The 17,690-nt window shown below is 44.7% G+C and overlaps 1 protein-coding gene across 2 annotated transcripts in view; it reads left to right on the forward strand.

Moving 5' to 3' along the window:
- LOC142785320 (uncharacterized) overlaps window positions 1-8,500 on the forward strand; it is a 31,789-nt gene extending 23,289 nt beyond the window's left edge. For both annotated transcript variants that reach the window (XM_075883759.1, XM_075883762.1), the window contains exons 2-3: window positions 2,841-3,391; window positions 7,990-8,500. In XM_075883759.1, coding sequence (XP_075739874.1) covers window positions 2,841-3,391; window positions 7,990-8,266 — 828 coding nt within the window. In that variant the 3' untranslated portion in view covers window positions 8,267-8,500. The remainder of the gene's footprint in view (window positions 1-2,840; window positions 3,392-7,989) is intronic.
- Window positions 8,501-17,690: the final 9,190 nt, after the last annotated feature.

Consider the following 17,690-nt stretch of genomic DNA (forward strand, 5'->3'; position numbering starts at 1 on the left):
GCTGGGTTGGCGTCATTGGCAAGTAGGGTAGTCCATATAGGAGCCTTGAGTGTACCAGCGCTTGTGCGAGCCTTTTAAAATTTGACCTTCGCATAGGCCACAGGTGCACTTTGTAAACTTTCGCAGTACTCGTGTTTGCTTCGTCGTACACAGTTCTTTTTCTACCCATCAAGTGGACTTGACGTTCTGTTGGTGTATTATGTCTAATATTTTAATGCACTCTTTGCACTGTATGCTTGTGTTGCGTGCAGTAAGTTGGATTTTATCTAGAATAACTTGCTACTTGCTGTGATTCGGGGGTTTGAGGACAACTACAAACTCGGTCTTTCCCGGTGAAATCTAGAGACCTAGTCTGTCAAGGGAAGTGGTGATAATATAAATGGCCTTCTGGAGTCGCTGCTGTTGCGTAGAGATGTCTCGCGCATTACATAATATACTGTAACATCATCAGCATAGATTCCCGTTAGACTCCAGACTAGACTTCCCTTAGAAGAAAGGCAAGTGGGCGCATTGTTGTGTTAAACAGGGTTGGAGAGCTTCCTGCGAAACTCCAATTTCGTTGAAGTATGTTTGATTTTGAAAGAGCCTATTTTGATAGAAAAGGTCTTGTTCTGCAGAAAACTCCGAACATTACTGTACAGCCTTCCACCGACATGCAGTTCTGGCAGCTCTCGTAGTATAGTATCATGGGGCACCGAGTCAAAAGCATTCTTTACGTCAATACCTACGATTGTGCTCAGCCCATGTGGTGAGGGGTCCTGTATACCATCGTATAGGCTCCGGCGTGGGTCCTGAGTACACAGGTGGGGTCTGAAGCCAGTTTGGGTTCATTGATAGTGCTCCCCATTTGTTAGAGTCTATGTGAGGCGTTTTCTTATTCACTCCATCACCTTTCCGATTTGTGAAGTTAATGAAATTGGCCGAAGGTTATTTGCAGTCGTCGGAGGTTTGTTCGCTTTAGGCAGTGGTATACCATAAGAATGTTTTTGATTTTTAGGTAGATCGCCATCTTCCCATACTTCATTGATGATGGAAAGAACGGGGATTATGTGGTTCTCTGTCAGCTGCTGTAATTGTTTGTACATAGTCACATCACTCACTCAGAAACTGAAACAGCGGTAATTCCCTCTTTTACCGCATTGCAAGACGATGCCAGCATGAATTCGCTCTTCGGCTATGTGACGTTATCTGGTCGCCTCAAGGAGCGGAGTTGCACCTCCTCAATGTCTCTTGCTCCGTGGTTGAGGGCAAGTGCCATTGAGTGTTCAGGTGGGCAAGGGCCCCTTATGCGCTCCCTGCCGACGTCCATATTCGTGTTTATGAGTGCTCTGGGTGAACGTCAAGAGCATGTACGTTCGGGTCGAAGTGGGTGATCGAGTCTGCATGGGCGCTGGTACATTGATTTTGAGCCACATTTACCGGTGGCTACTGACGCAACAATTAAACAAATACGACACCAATTTGATGAAGACTAAATACTAGTTATTGATGTGCAGCAGGGGATGCTAAACTAGGGCAAATGTCTTAACATTGCCAATTACATATGAATGTTCGTTTTTCTGAGCAAGCATGTTGCTTGCTTGCCACCGTAGAATTCGCATGGCTGAGCTGTAGTGGTGATAGACATGATACTTCGGTGAAGAAGCGTTTTACTTTCATACTATACCAGTTTCTATGACGCAGGGATCAGCCATGTTTTTGCACACTCCTTCACCGTCCTCGTTTGTTTTAATTAGCGCGTTCCCTTCATATAATCCGGGATTCAAGTTAGACTGCTCTGGTCAGATAACATGCGCATTTGATTGACTAATATGTGGGGTTTAACCTCCCAAAACCACCATATGATTATGAGAGACGCCGTAGTGGAGGGCTCCAGCAATTTCGACCACCTGGAGTTCTTTAACGTGCACCCAAGTCTGAGCACACAGGCCTACAACATTTCAGCCTCCATCGGAAATGCAGCCGCCGCAGCCGGGATTTGAACCCGCGACCTGCGGGTCTGCGGTCGAGTACCTTAGCTACTAGACCACCACGGCGGGGCAGATAGCATGCGCAGGTTTCTTGTTCGCGGAGAGGTGAATATAGCATCGTTGTCCATTTTTGACTTAACGCACAATGCTATCCACCTACCACTTAGTAAACAGGAACTCTAAAGAAAACTTCTCAGATACAGAGAGAGGTTTTCTGAAACAAGCGTTGCGGATTCACGTGCTTTGTGGCTATGCAGATACGCCAAGCGTAAAGCCATGTTATTATTGCCAATTGCGACTATCCTGAAGGATCTAGCTTATGAAAGAAATGCCAAACATTATTTTACTTCATGAATAAAAAGTTAAAACATACGTGGTGATTGAGTGATAATGCAGATGGGAATGCCGCATATTTATTTATTTTTCGTATTTTCGTGCTTTCGTAGAACATGAAGTCCACACTGCAGAAATGGCCACTATTGTACATAGCAAAGTAATGGATGCAATGGCAAAATTACAGGTCACCTCTAAACTTTAGTATAGAGAGGTACTTTCGCTGCGACTTTAGATAGAACAGCATGCAGGCAATCCTCTGTGCATAGTGCACAATACAGCAGAAATACGGTTGTAAAACGGCAGAATTTTCAAAATCACCATTAAGAGGACAGATAAACACCAATCAAATTTGAGCAGCCTTCTTAGAGCCCAAAACTTTAAATTGTGATCACAGCTCCCGCTTCCTCAGCGTCGTTTGTGACTATCGGCGCAACACGACTGAGTCAAACGCCATGCTTATTGCGGTTTGTAGTTGAAGCTACTGTCCTGTGACAATTTGACTAAGCGCATTTTTCAAACGTGTCGTGACACCAGGGCCCACGGATCAACGCGATGCAGCCGACTGTGAAGCAGATGAAAGAGCCGGCAGTGAGAAAACCGCTGCTTCACTTTTTTCGCGGTGCGCTGTTGGAAGATGCGTGGAGACGGTCCCGCGTAACGGCTATCGAACAGGTCGAGAAATCAGGTGTTTCGAAGACTGACGTTCCCGGGAGGCTTCGCATGATGTCTGCTTCAGCCTTGGCCGACGGCAGCCACCAGTGGGCGTTCACTGCCGGACATCATAAAGCGGACCAGCGCCAGGTTGATGTTTCGCTGTCACCACTGCCAGACGCAACCACGGCGGAAGCAACACCATCCTCCCATGCCGAAGTCCCCGCAACACCACAGGTTGGCGGGAACGCTTTGAAAGAAGTGCCTGTCTCAGACACAGCCTGTGTGGCCGCCCGTGCCCCTTCCCGAAAGAAAAAGGCGGCAAGACGACCCATAGCAACGCAGCCCCATGATGCGCCAATATTGGCAGTGGCGCAGTCTCCACCTGCATCAACACAGCCGGTCGTCTCCCCCTGCCAGCTGCACAAATCTAGGTAAGAACATTTGCTGACATTTTGTTGGTTCTATTGGTTGATGCTTCATGTCCAAGAGCGACTCGCCAATACTTCAAATTTTTAACGTATTTTTTAATTAAGCCGGAGGTATTGCCAATTGGCGGTCTACTGAAAGTGAATGATCAGCTAACACACGAATTGTGTGAATGTGAAGGACGACGGGAAAACAGTAGAATATATTCATAATGTTTAGTGTTCTGGCAATCCTTGGCTTGACCGTCATGTTTTGTTGGGCACCGTCGCAGAATCGTCTGCTAGCGAATCCAAAAGATAAGCCACGGAGTGGCTGAGCCGCTTTCGTCGGGACAGGTTTAGAACCGAAAACAAAATGCGCCGTTCTTATTGCGATAGCAATTATATGGACACTTTCGGTTGCATTTTGCCGTCGGCACTGCCGTTAGTCAGCGTATTTGTACAGGAATCTGTATATAAAAACACAAGTAAAAATAATGCAGAAAAAAAAACACCGGCACGCGGAATCGAACGTCGGACCTCTGAACTGCGAGTGGGAAGCGTCAGCCACTGAGCCACGAAGGAGAACCTCCATGAACGTTTAAATGACAAGCTACCATATCTACCACTTACCGCTGGTAGTGGGCGTCTCAGGAAAAACGTGTTATCAGCATTACCAGCAAGATCACGCAATGAGCACGCGTCACAGCGTTGCCACATCGTCACGACGTGGCGGTGCGGGCTCTCATCTCCCACGCGTACTTTGCCCGCGGAGAGGGGGCAGGGTGGACGCTCACGTGTGCGCTTACCTCGCGGTGGGGACAATCGTACACCTCGGCTGGCGTTGGGCTTTCATCGGAGCGATTCTGTTGTAGTTACCGGACGCACGAAGGTCACTGCAATCGTTACACAGTCTCTGTTTACGAAAAGGGCGCGCTTTTCAGACACAGCGAAGTAACAACTGAAACGCCGATTCACGGTTATCTGTGCATGTGAATACGTTTCATGCGTCATTTGTGCGTGAGAAACGTGGGACACGTTTCGATCTGTTTGCCATTCCGCGCGTAACCTATCACTTTGTTGCTATCGCGTTCATTGCCTCGCCTTTGGGACAAAGCTGTGACTTTTTTTCATTCGTCGTCCAGCTCCGAATAGTCAGTGAGCCGCACTGTGTTGCCACAAATTGACGAAAGTGCAATATAGGAGCTCTTCGTGCTCGAAATTCATCCGGAGGGTAGCTGCACTAGGCGCATTGCTTCGCAAAGTCAATCAGATGTTCTGTAGTAGCGTATGGTTTCAATCTAATGTAGACGTTTAAGAACAGTGTTCATTGCAGAGCAGATGCATTTCGTGAACTTCTAAGATGACCTTACGCAACGATACATCTTCAATTTGGTATTTCCCACTGCGATAATAAACTACAGATATCTATGTTCTTTCTGCATGACCTGTGCAACGATGTGCTGCATTTCTCGACTCATTTTCTTAGCCACAGGTATAATTCTACACCTTTAGAAATAGGGTGTGTCGTTGTTTTTCGAAATAAACAAGGCACGTACTTGTGCATAAGTGGTGCGCCGCAAACCATACAAAATTAGCCACCGCGCGTCTCGACTGTAGGCGGAGAAAGCGTCCAGAGTAATGCTGTTTTAATATATAGTGGTTGTTGATGATGCCTCTTAGTTGTAAGTTTTATCGTTCCGGCTTTCTTGATCGCCTCAAGTGTGCACATTCTATTCACTTATCTTGCTGAAACATTGTGCTCTTTGCTGTCACATGCTGTGGAGGCGTGCATTACAGCGTTGTGCGAAGTGTGTGCGATCAGCGAAAACATGAGTGTGAGGAATGATCTGTCAAACAAATGGCTCCATCTACAGTACAGCCAAAGAACATGTATGGCTCCATAACTGAGCGATCCGTGTTCGCAAGGCATGCTTACTGAAGCAAGCAGAAAGTAAAAGTAGAAGTGGATGGTGTGAAACAAAAACAGAAGCGGCGTGCGGACTATGTGTTTCAGGCCTAAGAGGTCATACACACTGCCTTGCGAAGCTGGCTTGCAAAGCGGTGGCTTTGTGAATATTTCGATCGGGTCTGATGTGGCGACACTGACTTAGCGTGGACGCGCGCAGCAGCGTCTGCGCCCTGCTCATACTCACGCCCTTGTTTTCGTCGATCTGTAGCACCGATGGGCGATATGTTGATCAAGCGTGCTTTTTCGTGGGTGTGTGATGCCAGCCGTCTATTTTGAAATGCGTATACGGTAATGTATTAGGGACTAAGCTCCTTAAGGCGTGGGTCATGCGTCTCATGTATGCGGTAGCCACCTCTCGTTTCAGTCTTTTTGAATATCCGCTGGATGGCGGTATAGTATATGATGAATATATGATGAAAAGATGCAAGATGGCGGTACTTGAAGAGTTCACTGGATGGATGGATGGACGGACGGACGAACGAACGAACGGGACGCTTCGCCCCACTCATCATCATTCACTCCGTGGATATGCTGTGAATTTTTCGTTCTGAAAGTCTAGCTAGTTGTGGTCGAACAGTTGAATTACGTGGAGAAATAAGAAATCAGGTTGCAAAAAGGCATTGTTCTTGTTGACTAAACAATTGCACGTTGGTGTGTTCTTTACTTCGTTCGTGTAACTGATGATTTCGAATTTAACTAGTTATAACTAATTCCCGACATCGTCAGGCCTCCCTCGTTTCCTGAACAGCGCACGAAGCATTGAGAAGTCATGGCAAGACGAACATAAACAATGAGCCACTTGCACCATGAATACTGCGATATGCGCCTGGTTTTGTCTTTATGCCTAACACGTCATGGCGATTCTAGCGCACAGGATCATTGACACATGGCGTTGTAGATTTTCAATATCCTATATTGACCTAAAAATGCAAGATTTATTGCAAAAGATATATATTGACACTCGGCCGTCGTTACGCTCGTAGGCCTGAGCAGAGACAACTAGGAAGCTATGTTCTGAAGCATTTTCAAATCATTATCTGTGAAACCACCGGCGAAATCATCTGTCTTTGACACTAGGTGAGAGATGCACGTTTTTTCACGCGGTGAAATATCGCATAATTTATTACCAAAATTTAGGTACATGTGTATGCAGTGCCATTCCTCGTCGGCGACTGTGGTGGCCTGCCGTAACTGAATGAAACATAGACGAAAGAAATGAAATATTCAAAAAAAAGGTAGCCACCGAAGTTAGATACTGGTTATATGCAACAGAATGACACGAGAAGATTACGGCGTCGCACTACAGACCACGTGGTTTCCGAGAGCGTTTATTATGCATGATGACTCCATGTCTTTCTAATGGGTGGTGTTCGATGGTCCGGGGAAGCCACAAGTTTTGTAGTACTATGACACACAATTTTACCCGAACGTTACAGTGGGTTGCTCCTGCATATAATTGGGAGTAGTTTCTGATAACTAGCTCTCTCGTAACATATGATTTTTTTTCGTCAATTCTTCAGTGAGTTTGGTAGCACGCAGTTACTGCCACACAAAAAGATGTAGCCACGTAAATATGTCTGCAAACCCTGGGGATGAGAAGTGAAGTTATATTTTCACCTTTTGTTTTTCGAATTATTTTTTGCCGCAAACTTTCAGTACAGCCTCGTTTTTTTTGACGTTTTTCGTGCAATCAGTTTTCTACTGTTCGTAGGGCTCCGTCCTGTTGTTGTTTCTTCGAGATTACGTTCTTTTTGAAACACTTACTGACACTGATATATTGTGCGCAACACAAAGAAAAACAGCCCATTTTTAATTTTCACACAATTTCTGTCACATAGAAACTTGTCACGCAATCAGCTCTTCTCTATGGAGTATGGTCCACGTGACACCTTGATGTATGTTGGCAACTTTGAGGAAATATTGATGCAGGGACATCGAATCTACAGGCAATGCCTCTTAGGTGAATATTAAACCAGTATAGGTACACTAGGGACCATACTGTCACTTTTTTTTTGCGATGGTCTCAAGAGTCACTAGATTCTGGAATAGATACACACCCAACCTACTGCTACAGTTCAGTGGCTTCCCATTGTGCTGAAAACAATTCTGCTTACCGTGTCTTCAAGCTCTAAGATGATATTTGGAGTTCAACGTCTCAAAATCACGATATGATTATGAGAGACACCGTAGTGAAGGACTCCGGAAATTCCGATCAACTGGTGTTCAACGTGCATTGACACTGCATAGCACAGGATCCTCTACCGTTTCGCCTCCAGAAAAATACAACCGCCGCGGCCGGGATCCAACCCGCGATTTTCGGGTCAGCACCTGACCACAGTGGCGGACTGTCTTCGAACATTAGAGAAGTTGCAAAACAGCGGAAACAACACCCAAGAATAAGGCATCTCTCTCAAACTCTACCTACTCTCTGAAAAATTTTTACTCCTTGCGTGGTGTAAACCATGATCGTCTGTATTTCGCGGGTCTTTCACGCTTGAGCAACGTGTCTATGGTAACTTTTGTGTACGAGGGACATCCTGCGTTAAAAGATGAATTCAGTATTGTAGCAACTACATGGTCGATGTCATCTTATTTGCCATCCACTGAGCATTTTCTCAACCTTCATACCCTTTTTCCCCTGATGCATCCGCAGTGACCTCTACAAAGAAAATGATCTGCCGTGCTGCCCATCAGAGCAGCTGCAGCGCCCTTCAATGAACCAAAACTTCACGTCGCTCGAGTCGTCAACAGTTTCTGACTCACCGCAGCCAGACCTGCGCCAGAATCCGCACCACTCACGAACTGACACCGAGCGAAATCAGCGACGGGGGAGCCACTTTCCACCGGCACCCCGCAGAATGGACCGGACTCATCATCGGCATGGGCCAGCTGTCAGGAAGCGCGTGAAAATTTTCCGGCCATTCGAGTGAGAAGACGCGGGCTGTGTGCTTTTGCACTGCACTAATGCACCTGAACTTACTGTTAGAAGAAAAAAAAAAGCTGCCACTGACCTCTAGCAGGGTTATGCAAGTTCGACAGTGTGGAGTCCCGAGATACGTGGCGCTCTCTCGGAACACATGGAGAGCGTCACGTGGTCGTTCAAAGTAGAACGTGTACATTCATCATTACGACCTCACCAGGCGAATAAAATACATTACTGGTAACATGCTTCATGAACAATCGCATGTCAATACAATATATAACAACATATCAAAGACAAGGTACCCCGAATGCAGCCTCGCCGACGTTCAATGATGAAACTAGATAGGAAGGCGCCCATGGCAGATATATATATATATATAATACCGGTGATTCCTTTCATTATTATTATTACTGTTTTGTTTGAAAAAAAAAGAACTCATCAGGCTGTTTCGAGCAAGCTAATGAGCGATCTCATCATTGATTGATTGTAGTGGACTAAAGCAGTCTCCAACGTCCACGGGTGGACACACCGAAAGTCAATAAGGTTAGTAAAACGTGATAGAAAGAACGGATCTTGTCTGTCGCTCGTTGTCGTCTCACATTACGAGAAATATACCAAGTTCATATAGTGCATACACCCACAGAAAACCAAATGACGAAGCAGATATTTTGTTCCTATTGTTTAGCTATAACACCATAAAAACTAATCTTCCAAACTATGTATTGTGTACACCTAATCTTCATATTATGCCTAGCGTTTTTTATCAATGCTGATATTGCGTTAAAATATCTGTCCCGGAACACCTTGTTGCCGCATATATTATAATGCCTTTTGTGACGCCAGTGCTAATTTTATTGTGAAGAATTATTGTAAAAAACCAGTGCTTTGTTTTTGACATATAACACATATAAGGCACAGCGCACGCAATACGAAATGAGCTGCTGCTTTATGATCAAAAACTTATCGACCTCGGCTGCTCTAGACTAGGCGTATTAAACATTTAGCCCTCAGACCTCTCGCCAGTGAACCACGGCCTTCATCGCTCTCTTTGCTGTTCATTTTTTCCCCATTAGGTGCGGTGATAAGCGAAACAGACATAACTCGTCTAGAGCAATTTTAAAGACGATAGTCTTTCTTGGGGACCATTGACGCAAAAATTTTGATCTGTCTGTTCTGTCTGTGCATTCGTCTGTTTGTCCTTACTTAACGACCCTAAACGGCATGGAAGTGACAAAACGACACTCCAAACGGCCGACCCCATCCGCAGCGCCCACCAATATTGCTCAAGGTTCAGCGTTCATACTAGTGTGATTGCCAATTAATAAGCAAACATTGCATATCTGAGGCCCCATAACAACACGCCAATATTATGTATGAGTATATTTTACTAGAAAAAGCATACATGAGCAATTTTAAGGATCGTAGCCTTTACAACGCTGCGCTGGCCATGCAACGCTTGCACGAAACGACAAATGTTTCCAACGCTTTGCTAAGACGACACGCTGGTGGCATCTACCCGTCGCCTTGCGTTCTACACCTTATCAACTCAGAGACGGGGGTGCATGGCGCACGCCCCGTTTTCCAGAATAACTGCCAGATAACGGACATGTCTTACGTGTTACGTGACTTGATGCGCTCGTTCGCCTCTTCTGCATGCTCGAGGCACTCTAACGCAGCGCCTCCAGAATACCATTCGCCGATTTTCTTGCGCAGAACATCAAATAAACGTTTTGTTCACTCTTTCCAGACGCAAGACTATCGTCTTTCGACATTTTTGGTGTAACATGCAGATACGGGGCAATTTTTTTTCCTTGAGGGAACCTTTGCGGTGCACATGTTTTGACACATAACCGGAAAACAAGCTCAAAATATTTCTGAATAGTCGTCCAGAGTTTAGCCATTTTGGAGGTATACGTTGATGTGAGAATCCTTGCGTGATATCGTCTTGAGAAATGACACATTTATGAGAAGGGAGAAAGATACTGCAAATATCAGTAATGGGAGCTTAAAACATACCCTCTTTTGTGTGTTTTGTGCCCCATACAAGTCTATATTGACCACATGAAGCTGATACTATCATATGCAGCCACCATAACCCGTGCACATGAAACATGAAACGTCAAACTAGACCTCTATTTGCAGAAAATGAAATGTCATTGTAGCTTACCGCCTCACTGTCGCCGACAGTGAAGTCTATGTTCGTCACCACCTTGTCCCATAAAGTATGTAAAGCATGAGCTTGTAGACATTTTGTGCTGTAACTCTCCTGCTTGGGCGGCTGATACCACAGCGAGTTAGACCTTGAAGTTGACGCGTAATGAGCTGGGGCATTGAATAATTAATGCGTGAAGTTTTGGGTCGATGTGTAAAGAGAAGTTGACAGAGGAGAAAAAACGGAAGCCGAATATGTTTTACCAAGTTTCTCTCGGCGCAGACTCAGTGCTGTAGGAAGGTCGTCACGATTATCAGAGCGAGTTTGAAACCGCCATCACACGTCACCAGGCGTGCATTTGGCAGTGGCAATGCGACACACGTCGCCACGCATGCCAGTGATGTGAAGCCGTGGCTATTATCATAGCCGCGATAGATGTGGTTGCAGACTTTTAACCTCGGAGCGAAGACCTCAACATGGAATCATGATTGTATTTCAGTGAGTCGGCGCTGGTTCTTCTTCTCTCGCAGCGGCAGCAGCACTTTCTTCGAACGAAGCGGGGCTTCGGCATGCGCGATGCGTCTGATTGCTGATTGCTGTTTAGGCACTTGCACATCTATTTAACTTTCAGTTTTTAATAATGATTCCATTTTAGAAAATTTGAGCAGAGGCGCCGTGTCGTGAAGAGAGTCGCGGCAGAGCAGGAAACATTCACGCAATCTGCCCCTGGAATGCTGCAGGCACTCGAAGAGCAAGTGGGAGGGTAATTTTGAGGAGAAATATAACATGAAATTTAAATAATCGAAGCCCCATAGTTCGCTGAAGATCAGTGGCAGAACATGTGTGAAAACCGACCCAGAATCGCTGCAGAGCTCGCTCGTATAAACGACGTCAACATATCTGAAGTCAAGCTACACCTGGCTGTTGTTATTGCCAATTAGCCCATCAAATATACGTTACTGTAGCAAAATTTTAACTGAGAATAGGGATAAAGCAGCGCTTTCAATGACATTCTGAAATTTGTTGTCCGCCCTTCTACACAAGTAATTGCCCTGAATAAAACAGAACGATGTTTACCTAAGGGTGAGATAGAGCTATTATTCAATGGCATAATTCCGTTGTTACAGCCTATTGACGAAACAAAACCAACTGGCCAAAATGGCAAATCAAGAAGTTTAAGACATTGCCTTGAAGCAGTAGCTCGCTTACTTTATGTTATATATAAAATTACTTGATGAAGGCAAGCTTCCCAAGGACTGGAAGGTAGCTAATGTTGTGCCCATTTTCAAAAGTGGCTCAAAATCAGATGTATCAAATTAGTGACCCATTTCTCTGACGCCGATTTGTATTGAACTAATTGAGCATATTCTTTTTTTTGCTTTATTGAATCACATGACTTCAATAGATATTTAAGTCCTAAACAACAACAATCTAAACTGGGTTTTTTATGTACAACAGTTTTTTTGAATTTTATCATGATATAATATCAGCTGTTGATAATAGGACATATTGGATGTTTATTTTGGACTTCAAAGAAGCCTTCGGTACGTTATCACACTCAGTTCTATTACAAAACTGCAGAACTTGAACATTGATCAAACTTTTTTTGCCGATCGATTGCGGACTATTCAACTTCAAAAAAAAAAAACAGAAAGTTGTTCAAGGTGGATTATGTTCATTGTTCGTTTCGGTGATATGAGGGGTACCTCTGGGTTCCGTACAAGGCCAATTCTTTTTGTTGTGTTTATAATAGTATTTTGGATACAATTAGGTGTATTAGAATGTTTGATGACGACAGCGTGTTGTATATTGAATTGACCGACCAAATGGATGGCACTCAGCTTGAGGATCACCTAAGGCACGTCGAGGTATGGTGTAAAAGTAATGACGTGGTACTAAACACTAATAAATGTGCTCACGTCAGTTTCACGAAAATGGTCTACAGGCTTATGAATCAGTACATCTCGCCCCGCCGCGGTGGTCTAGTGGCTAAGGTACTCGGCTGCTGACCCGCAGGTCACGGGTTGTTACCAGCCAATGTAGTCGGCCACAAGACTGCGACGGATTTATCTATGAAAGACTGTGCCCCCCGCAATAAAGCCGAAGATGGCGCTGCGAGTAATGTAGCAAATAAAAAAAAACGCCAAATGTGAGTTATGAGTAGAGTTCCCAGAACATAATTATTTACAGGTCTTGAATGCCTTCTACAGAAAACGTGCTATTAACCGTAAGGAGATGTAGCAAAGTCTTAATGGCGAGGCTAAAAACGAAATAGACTTCATTCAATGTGCCCACCTAGGCGTTGTACAGGATGTAGAAGTTGTTGGCAAGACCCGATGCAGGGACCATAAAATGGTAAAAGCTCAAGTTCAGCTACATTAAAAAAAGCGATGGTATAAAGTCATAAGCAAGAAGTCAATTAAGGAGCTAGCGATGGGAGGGGAAGTACAGGGATTCCGAGTTTCACTTCACAACAGATTTGCGGCCCTCAACGAAGTATAGTTGGCCTCAGCCTTGACACAATGAACGAAAATCTTAATGGTATCAAAAATGAGTGTGCAATTGAAGTCGGAGATACAGTAACCAGGCAAGACACTGGCAACCTATTCCGGGAGACGAAAAATCTCATTAATAGACGACAAATCATGAAAGCCTCAAATGCAACCGACAAAATAGAGCTAGTGTGGCTTTCGAAGGCAATCAATAAGTGTAAGGTAGCCGACATCAGCAGGTGTAACATAGAAAGAATTGAATAGGCTGTAAAAAGTGGCAGAAGCCTAAAAGCAGCGTAGACAAACTTGTGCATAGGAAAAATCGAATGTATGCATCATAGGACTAGGAAGACAATGCCAATAATTATGGCTAGGATAGTTGATTCAGCAGAGCATTTCTACGATGAGCTGTAGAGAATCCGAAACAACCAGGATCATATCGCAAGCAGCAATATTAGCCCAGGGAAATTCGACATCCTACAACTAACGACAGGGGAAGTAATGAAAGCCCTAGAATGAATGCAAAGAGGCAAAACCGCTGGCGAGAATTAGGTAACAACGGGCCTGCTGAAAGGTGGTGGAGAAGAAGTGTTAGAAAACCTGGCCACCTTATATACGAAGTGTCCATTGACGGGAAGGGTACCAGAATCTTGGAAGAATGCCAGCACCATTTTATTCCTTGAGAAAGGAAACGTCAAGCGCTTGAATAATTACTGGCCGATTTTCTTACACTTCCTTCTCTGCAAGCTATTTATAAAAATAATTGCTAATCGAATTAAGACGACACTACAGTTTCATCAACCAAATGACCAAGCAAAATTTCGTACAGAGTACTTCACAATAAAATATTTTTATACTACCAATCAGGTGATAGAGACATGAACAGAATACAACAAACTCCTATACATAGCCTTTATAAATTACGAGAAGGCGTTTGACTCCGTCGAGACATCAGCAGTAATGCAGGCACTACAAAATCAGGGCATGGACGAATCCTGCATTAATATGCTGGAAGAAATCTACAGCAGACACATAGCCACAATAGTTGTTCGTAAAGAAAGCGACAGACTCTCAATAGAGGGAGGTTTAAGACAGAGAGACACGATCGCTCCAGTGCTATTCACCGCGTGTTTACAGAAGGCGTTCAGGGCCCTAGATGAGAAATTAGGGATAAGAGTTGATGGAGAGTATCCTCCGATTCGCTAATAACATCCTATTCATGAGTAACTCAAGAAACGAATTGCAGCTTATGATTGCTGAAGTGGACACAGAAAGCAGAATAGTAGGTCTAAAATTAAGTATCCATGAAACTACAGAGAATGTGCAACATTCCTGCCGAGAATGTGCAACATTCTCGGCAGAAAACAGCGCTTTGTGATAGGTGGAGAAACGTTGGCAGTTGTAAAGAAATATGGCTACTTAGGACAGGTTGTAATCGCGGAACGGAACAACGAGAGTGAAATAACAAGAAGAATAAGAATGGGGTGGCTCACATTCAGCAAGCATTCTCAAACCATGAATGGTAATCTCCAGTAACCCTGACGAGGAAGGCATATAGCAGCAGCATCATGCCGGTACTTTTCTACTGAGCAGAAACCTGGATGCTTACACAGAGGGTTCACCTTAAATTGAAGAGGATACAGCAAGCGATGGAAATAAAAACGATAGGTGTAACCTGAAGAGGCAAGAAGGGAGTACTGTGAGTCAGCGAACAAACGGGGTTATGGATACCATTGTTGGAATGAAGAAGAATAAATTGACGTGTCTCGCGCACGTAGTGCGTGGGTAGGATTAAAAATAACAGACTAGATTCCCAGAGAAGGCAAACGAACAAGGGAAAGACAGAAAATTCTTTGGGCCGATGAGATAAAACGTTCGCAAGTATAACGTGGCAGTAGAGGGCACAAGACCGGGTTGAATGGCCGATCATGGGACAGGCTTTTGCCCTGCAGTGGGAGTAGTGAGGCTGATGATGAAGATGATTACAATTTTGTATATTCATAAAAAAAGTGTAAAGGTCGATTTTAAGGTGGGCTACTCCGACTGACAGATCTTCGTTTTTGTGTGATATATAATTGTCGTCTATAAGTAATATGGCACTATGAGGCTGTGCATCAAATTCAAACAAGTGAACAAGGTAGTACTTCCAGATTGGGAGCACTTAAAGAATGTAAAACAGTCAAGAAGGTCGTAAATGTAAATTTAAAATAGCAAGATGCCCGAAAGTGAACCTAAATTGGTCATTTTTGGTTTAGAATCAGTATTACACTAACAACCTAATACCTGTCGCGAATGTAGTTACGTCAACATTCATGAGGTGGGGTATCCCCTTTCGAGTTCAAGGAATCTTACTTTGAAGCACTCTTCACGTTAACGAAAATAAGTACTCGCGTGAAAAAAGGAGGAAAAAAAAACTACTTATAAACACTGTGGCTACCACATATGCTGTTTCTTTCTAACAGAAAAATGCGCACACGATGTATGTCGTTGTTCTAAAGCTTTTTTCTTGCCTGTGCACTCTCCTGAGCAGCGTTTTCTCGTGCAATCGTGAGGCATTCTAAAAGTGAAAGTCGTTCACTTCGATGAACTGTTGTTGGTGTGAATCTTTCTCAGACTAATCGAATTTTAGTGCCATGTCGTTTTTTACGGATGGTGAAGTCCTTTGGGGGATTCAGAGTTGCAAACGAACTCTATGCTGGACCACTCCACTCTGACGAGGAGCAACTGAAGAGAATCTATAAATGAAACGCATGCGCGTTCGAACAAGACTGTAAATTCCAAAGTGGGTTCGGGGAAAGCCTGTGCTCCCAGAGACGCGGTCGGCCAGAATGGAATGCGATGCACGAGTCTCCCTTTTTGCATGAGTTGGCACTATAGGCGAAGAGATCCTATGTGCAAGCAAAACGCCGACGCAAGGGTCGACCGACGCGACCAGCGTCCATTGGCGCACCCTCAAGCGTCCCAAGGCACGGGGTACTTGAGACTTCTGGTTGAATTCACCGCTTTGCGCGTCGTGAAAAAAAGAACTACACAAGTTGCACGAGTCTCCCATTTGGGTAGGCAGTCCACCGGGCCCACGACGCAGCAAAGAGACTTGGTCTTTCTGGTCTGACGTGACAGCGGCCCGCAACGAGCTAAAGTATGTTCCGAATGACCGAATAAAGTTCATCCATTCATCCAACTCCCGCTAAAGGGAACAATGTGTTGATACGAAGAAGCGGGTGCTAACGTTTACTCTTGCGGCGACGCTGGCACTAGCTCTCATCACGACGTTGCGTAGGAGAAAAATCTGGGGAGGCGCAAAGCAAGCAGAACGGTGCCAACTATGGGGCGCACCAGTGAACGCCGGTAATGTGAGTCGCGCTGATTGCGCCTCACGTCGAAGCTCGCGTTTCGCTAGCGTTGCATCGCTGTGCCCAGTGTGCCTACTCATGCAAGAAGAGAGGCCCGTACATCGCTTTCCATTCTGATCCTGCCACGCGCTTCAGAGGGAGAGAATGTGTTTCATTGGTAGACTCCCTCCTGTTGCTATGCGCCAGAGTGGAGTGCTCCAGCACAGAGCTCTTCGGCCACTCCAAATCTGCGAACCAATGACATCGTAAATGTTGCTCCACGGAATAGATACCGCAACGGAGCTGCTCCAGATCTTCCAATACAACCTATAGAGAGCACTCTCAGGTTGCGAAGAACAGAATCCCACTGAAAGGAGAAGAAAAAATTGCTACCGGAAGTGCCCCGCATCAGCCAATACGTGACAACGAGAGGTAACACTGTGGTCGCTGCGCTAGTTGCAACCATCAACAAAAAAATGTTCAAGCTTTCCTAATGTAGACCTTTACAGCTCATTTGGTTGGCGGCACTTTGAAGCGTCAATGGTGGTAGAAAAAGCACGTGAAAATGGAGTTGAAAATTAGACAGGTCCTGTCTTATATTTTGATTTTTCAAGACTGATTAGTTTTGAACTTCATGCTCCCGTTGCTGCCATTTTTTCGGCATTATTTTTTCTATCCTACAAAGTACACCGCCCATCCGTAAAAATCAGCCAAGTTCACATCACATTATTCTTCACACACCTTTCTCCTTATGGCTCTCCTTGGTTTCGTTTTCGCCAACCGCTCACACCATGTCAGACCGGTGGCGTATGGTGTCCGGCACGTCCATCTCCACCGAAGTCACTTATGTTATCGGTTGTCTTCGGGAACTCGGCCCATTTAGAAGCCTAAGCTGAATCTCATACACATGCGAATGATCAGCGTTGTCTGGTAATATGAAAAATGGCTTTATTGTCAGCCCGAGAATGAAATTCGAGTATAAATATTATTCGTCAAGGCACCGATTTCGAGAGTAAGCGTTGGTAGACAGTGTAGAAACACTGTAAAACTTGGTTTTAAACCATAATAAATGTTCACATGTCAAAGAACACAAAAATGAAAATACTATTTTGCTTAAAATGCAGTTAGGGCCGATGAGAAGAAAAACCACGAAAGTATAACGTCACCGCAGGAAGCACAAGACCGTGTTCTTTGGCAGAGAATGGGAGATGCGTTTGTAATGCAGTTGGCGTGGTCAGGATTATAATGATGATGATGATGTTATGATGATGCTAATGATGATATGTATTTTGAAACAATAAATTTGTGTCTTACTCTGCATGCCTTTTCGACGTTTCGCCAACTTCAGGCTCTTGCAGTGGCGTCTTCCAAGACCCAAAATAGAAAGCTAGCGTGGGCTCCGAAAAAGGTTTGCATAACCACCACAATGACAAAGATGCTCAGCTACCACAAAAC

The sequence above is a fragment of the Rhipicephalus microplus genome, chromosome 2 (genome assembly GCF_043290135.1).
Source record: "Rhipicephalus microplus isolate Deutch F79 chromosome 2, USDA_Rmic, whole genome shotgun sequence".
NCBI lineage: Eukaryota > Metazoa > Arthropoda > Arachnida > Ixodida > Ixodidae > Rhipicephalus > Rhipicephalus microplus.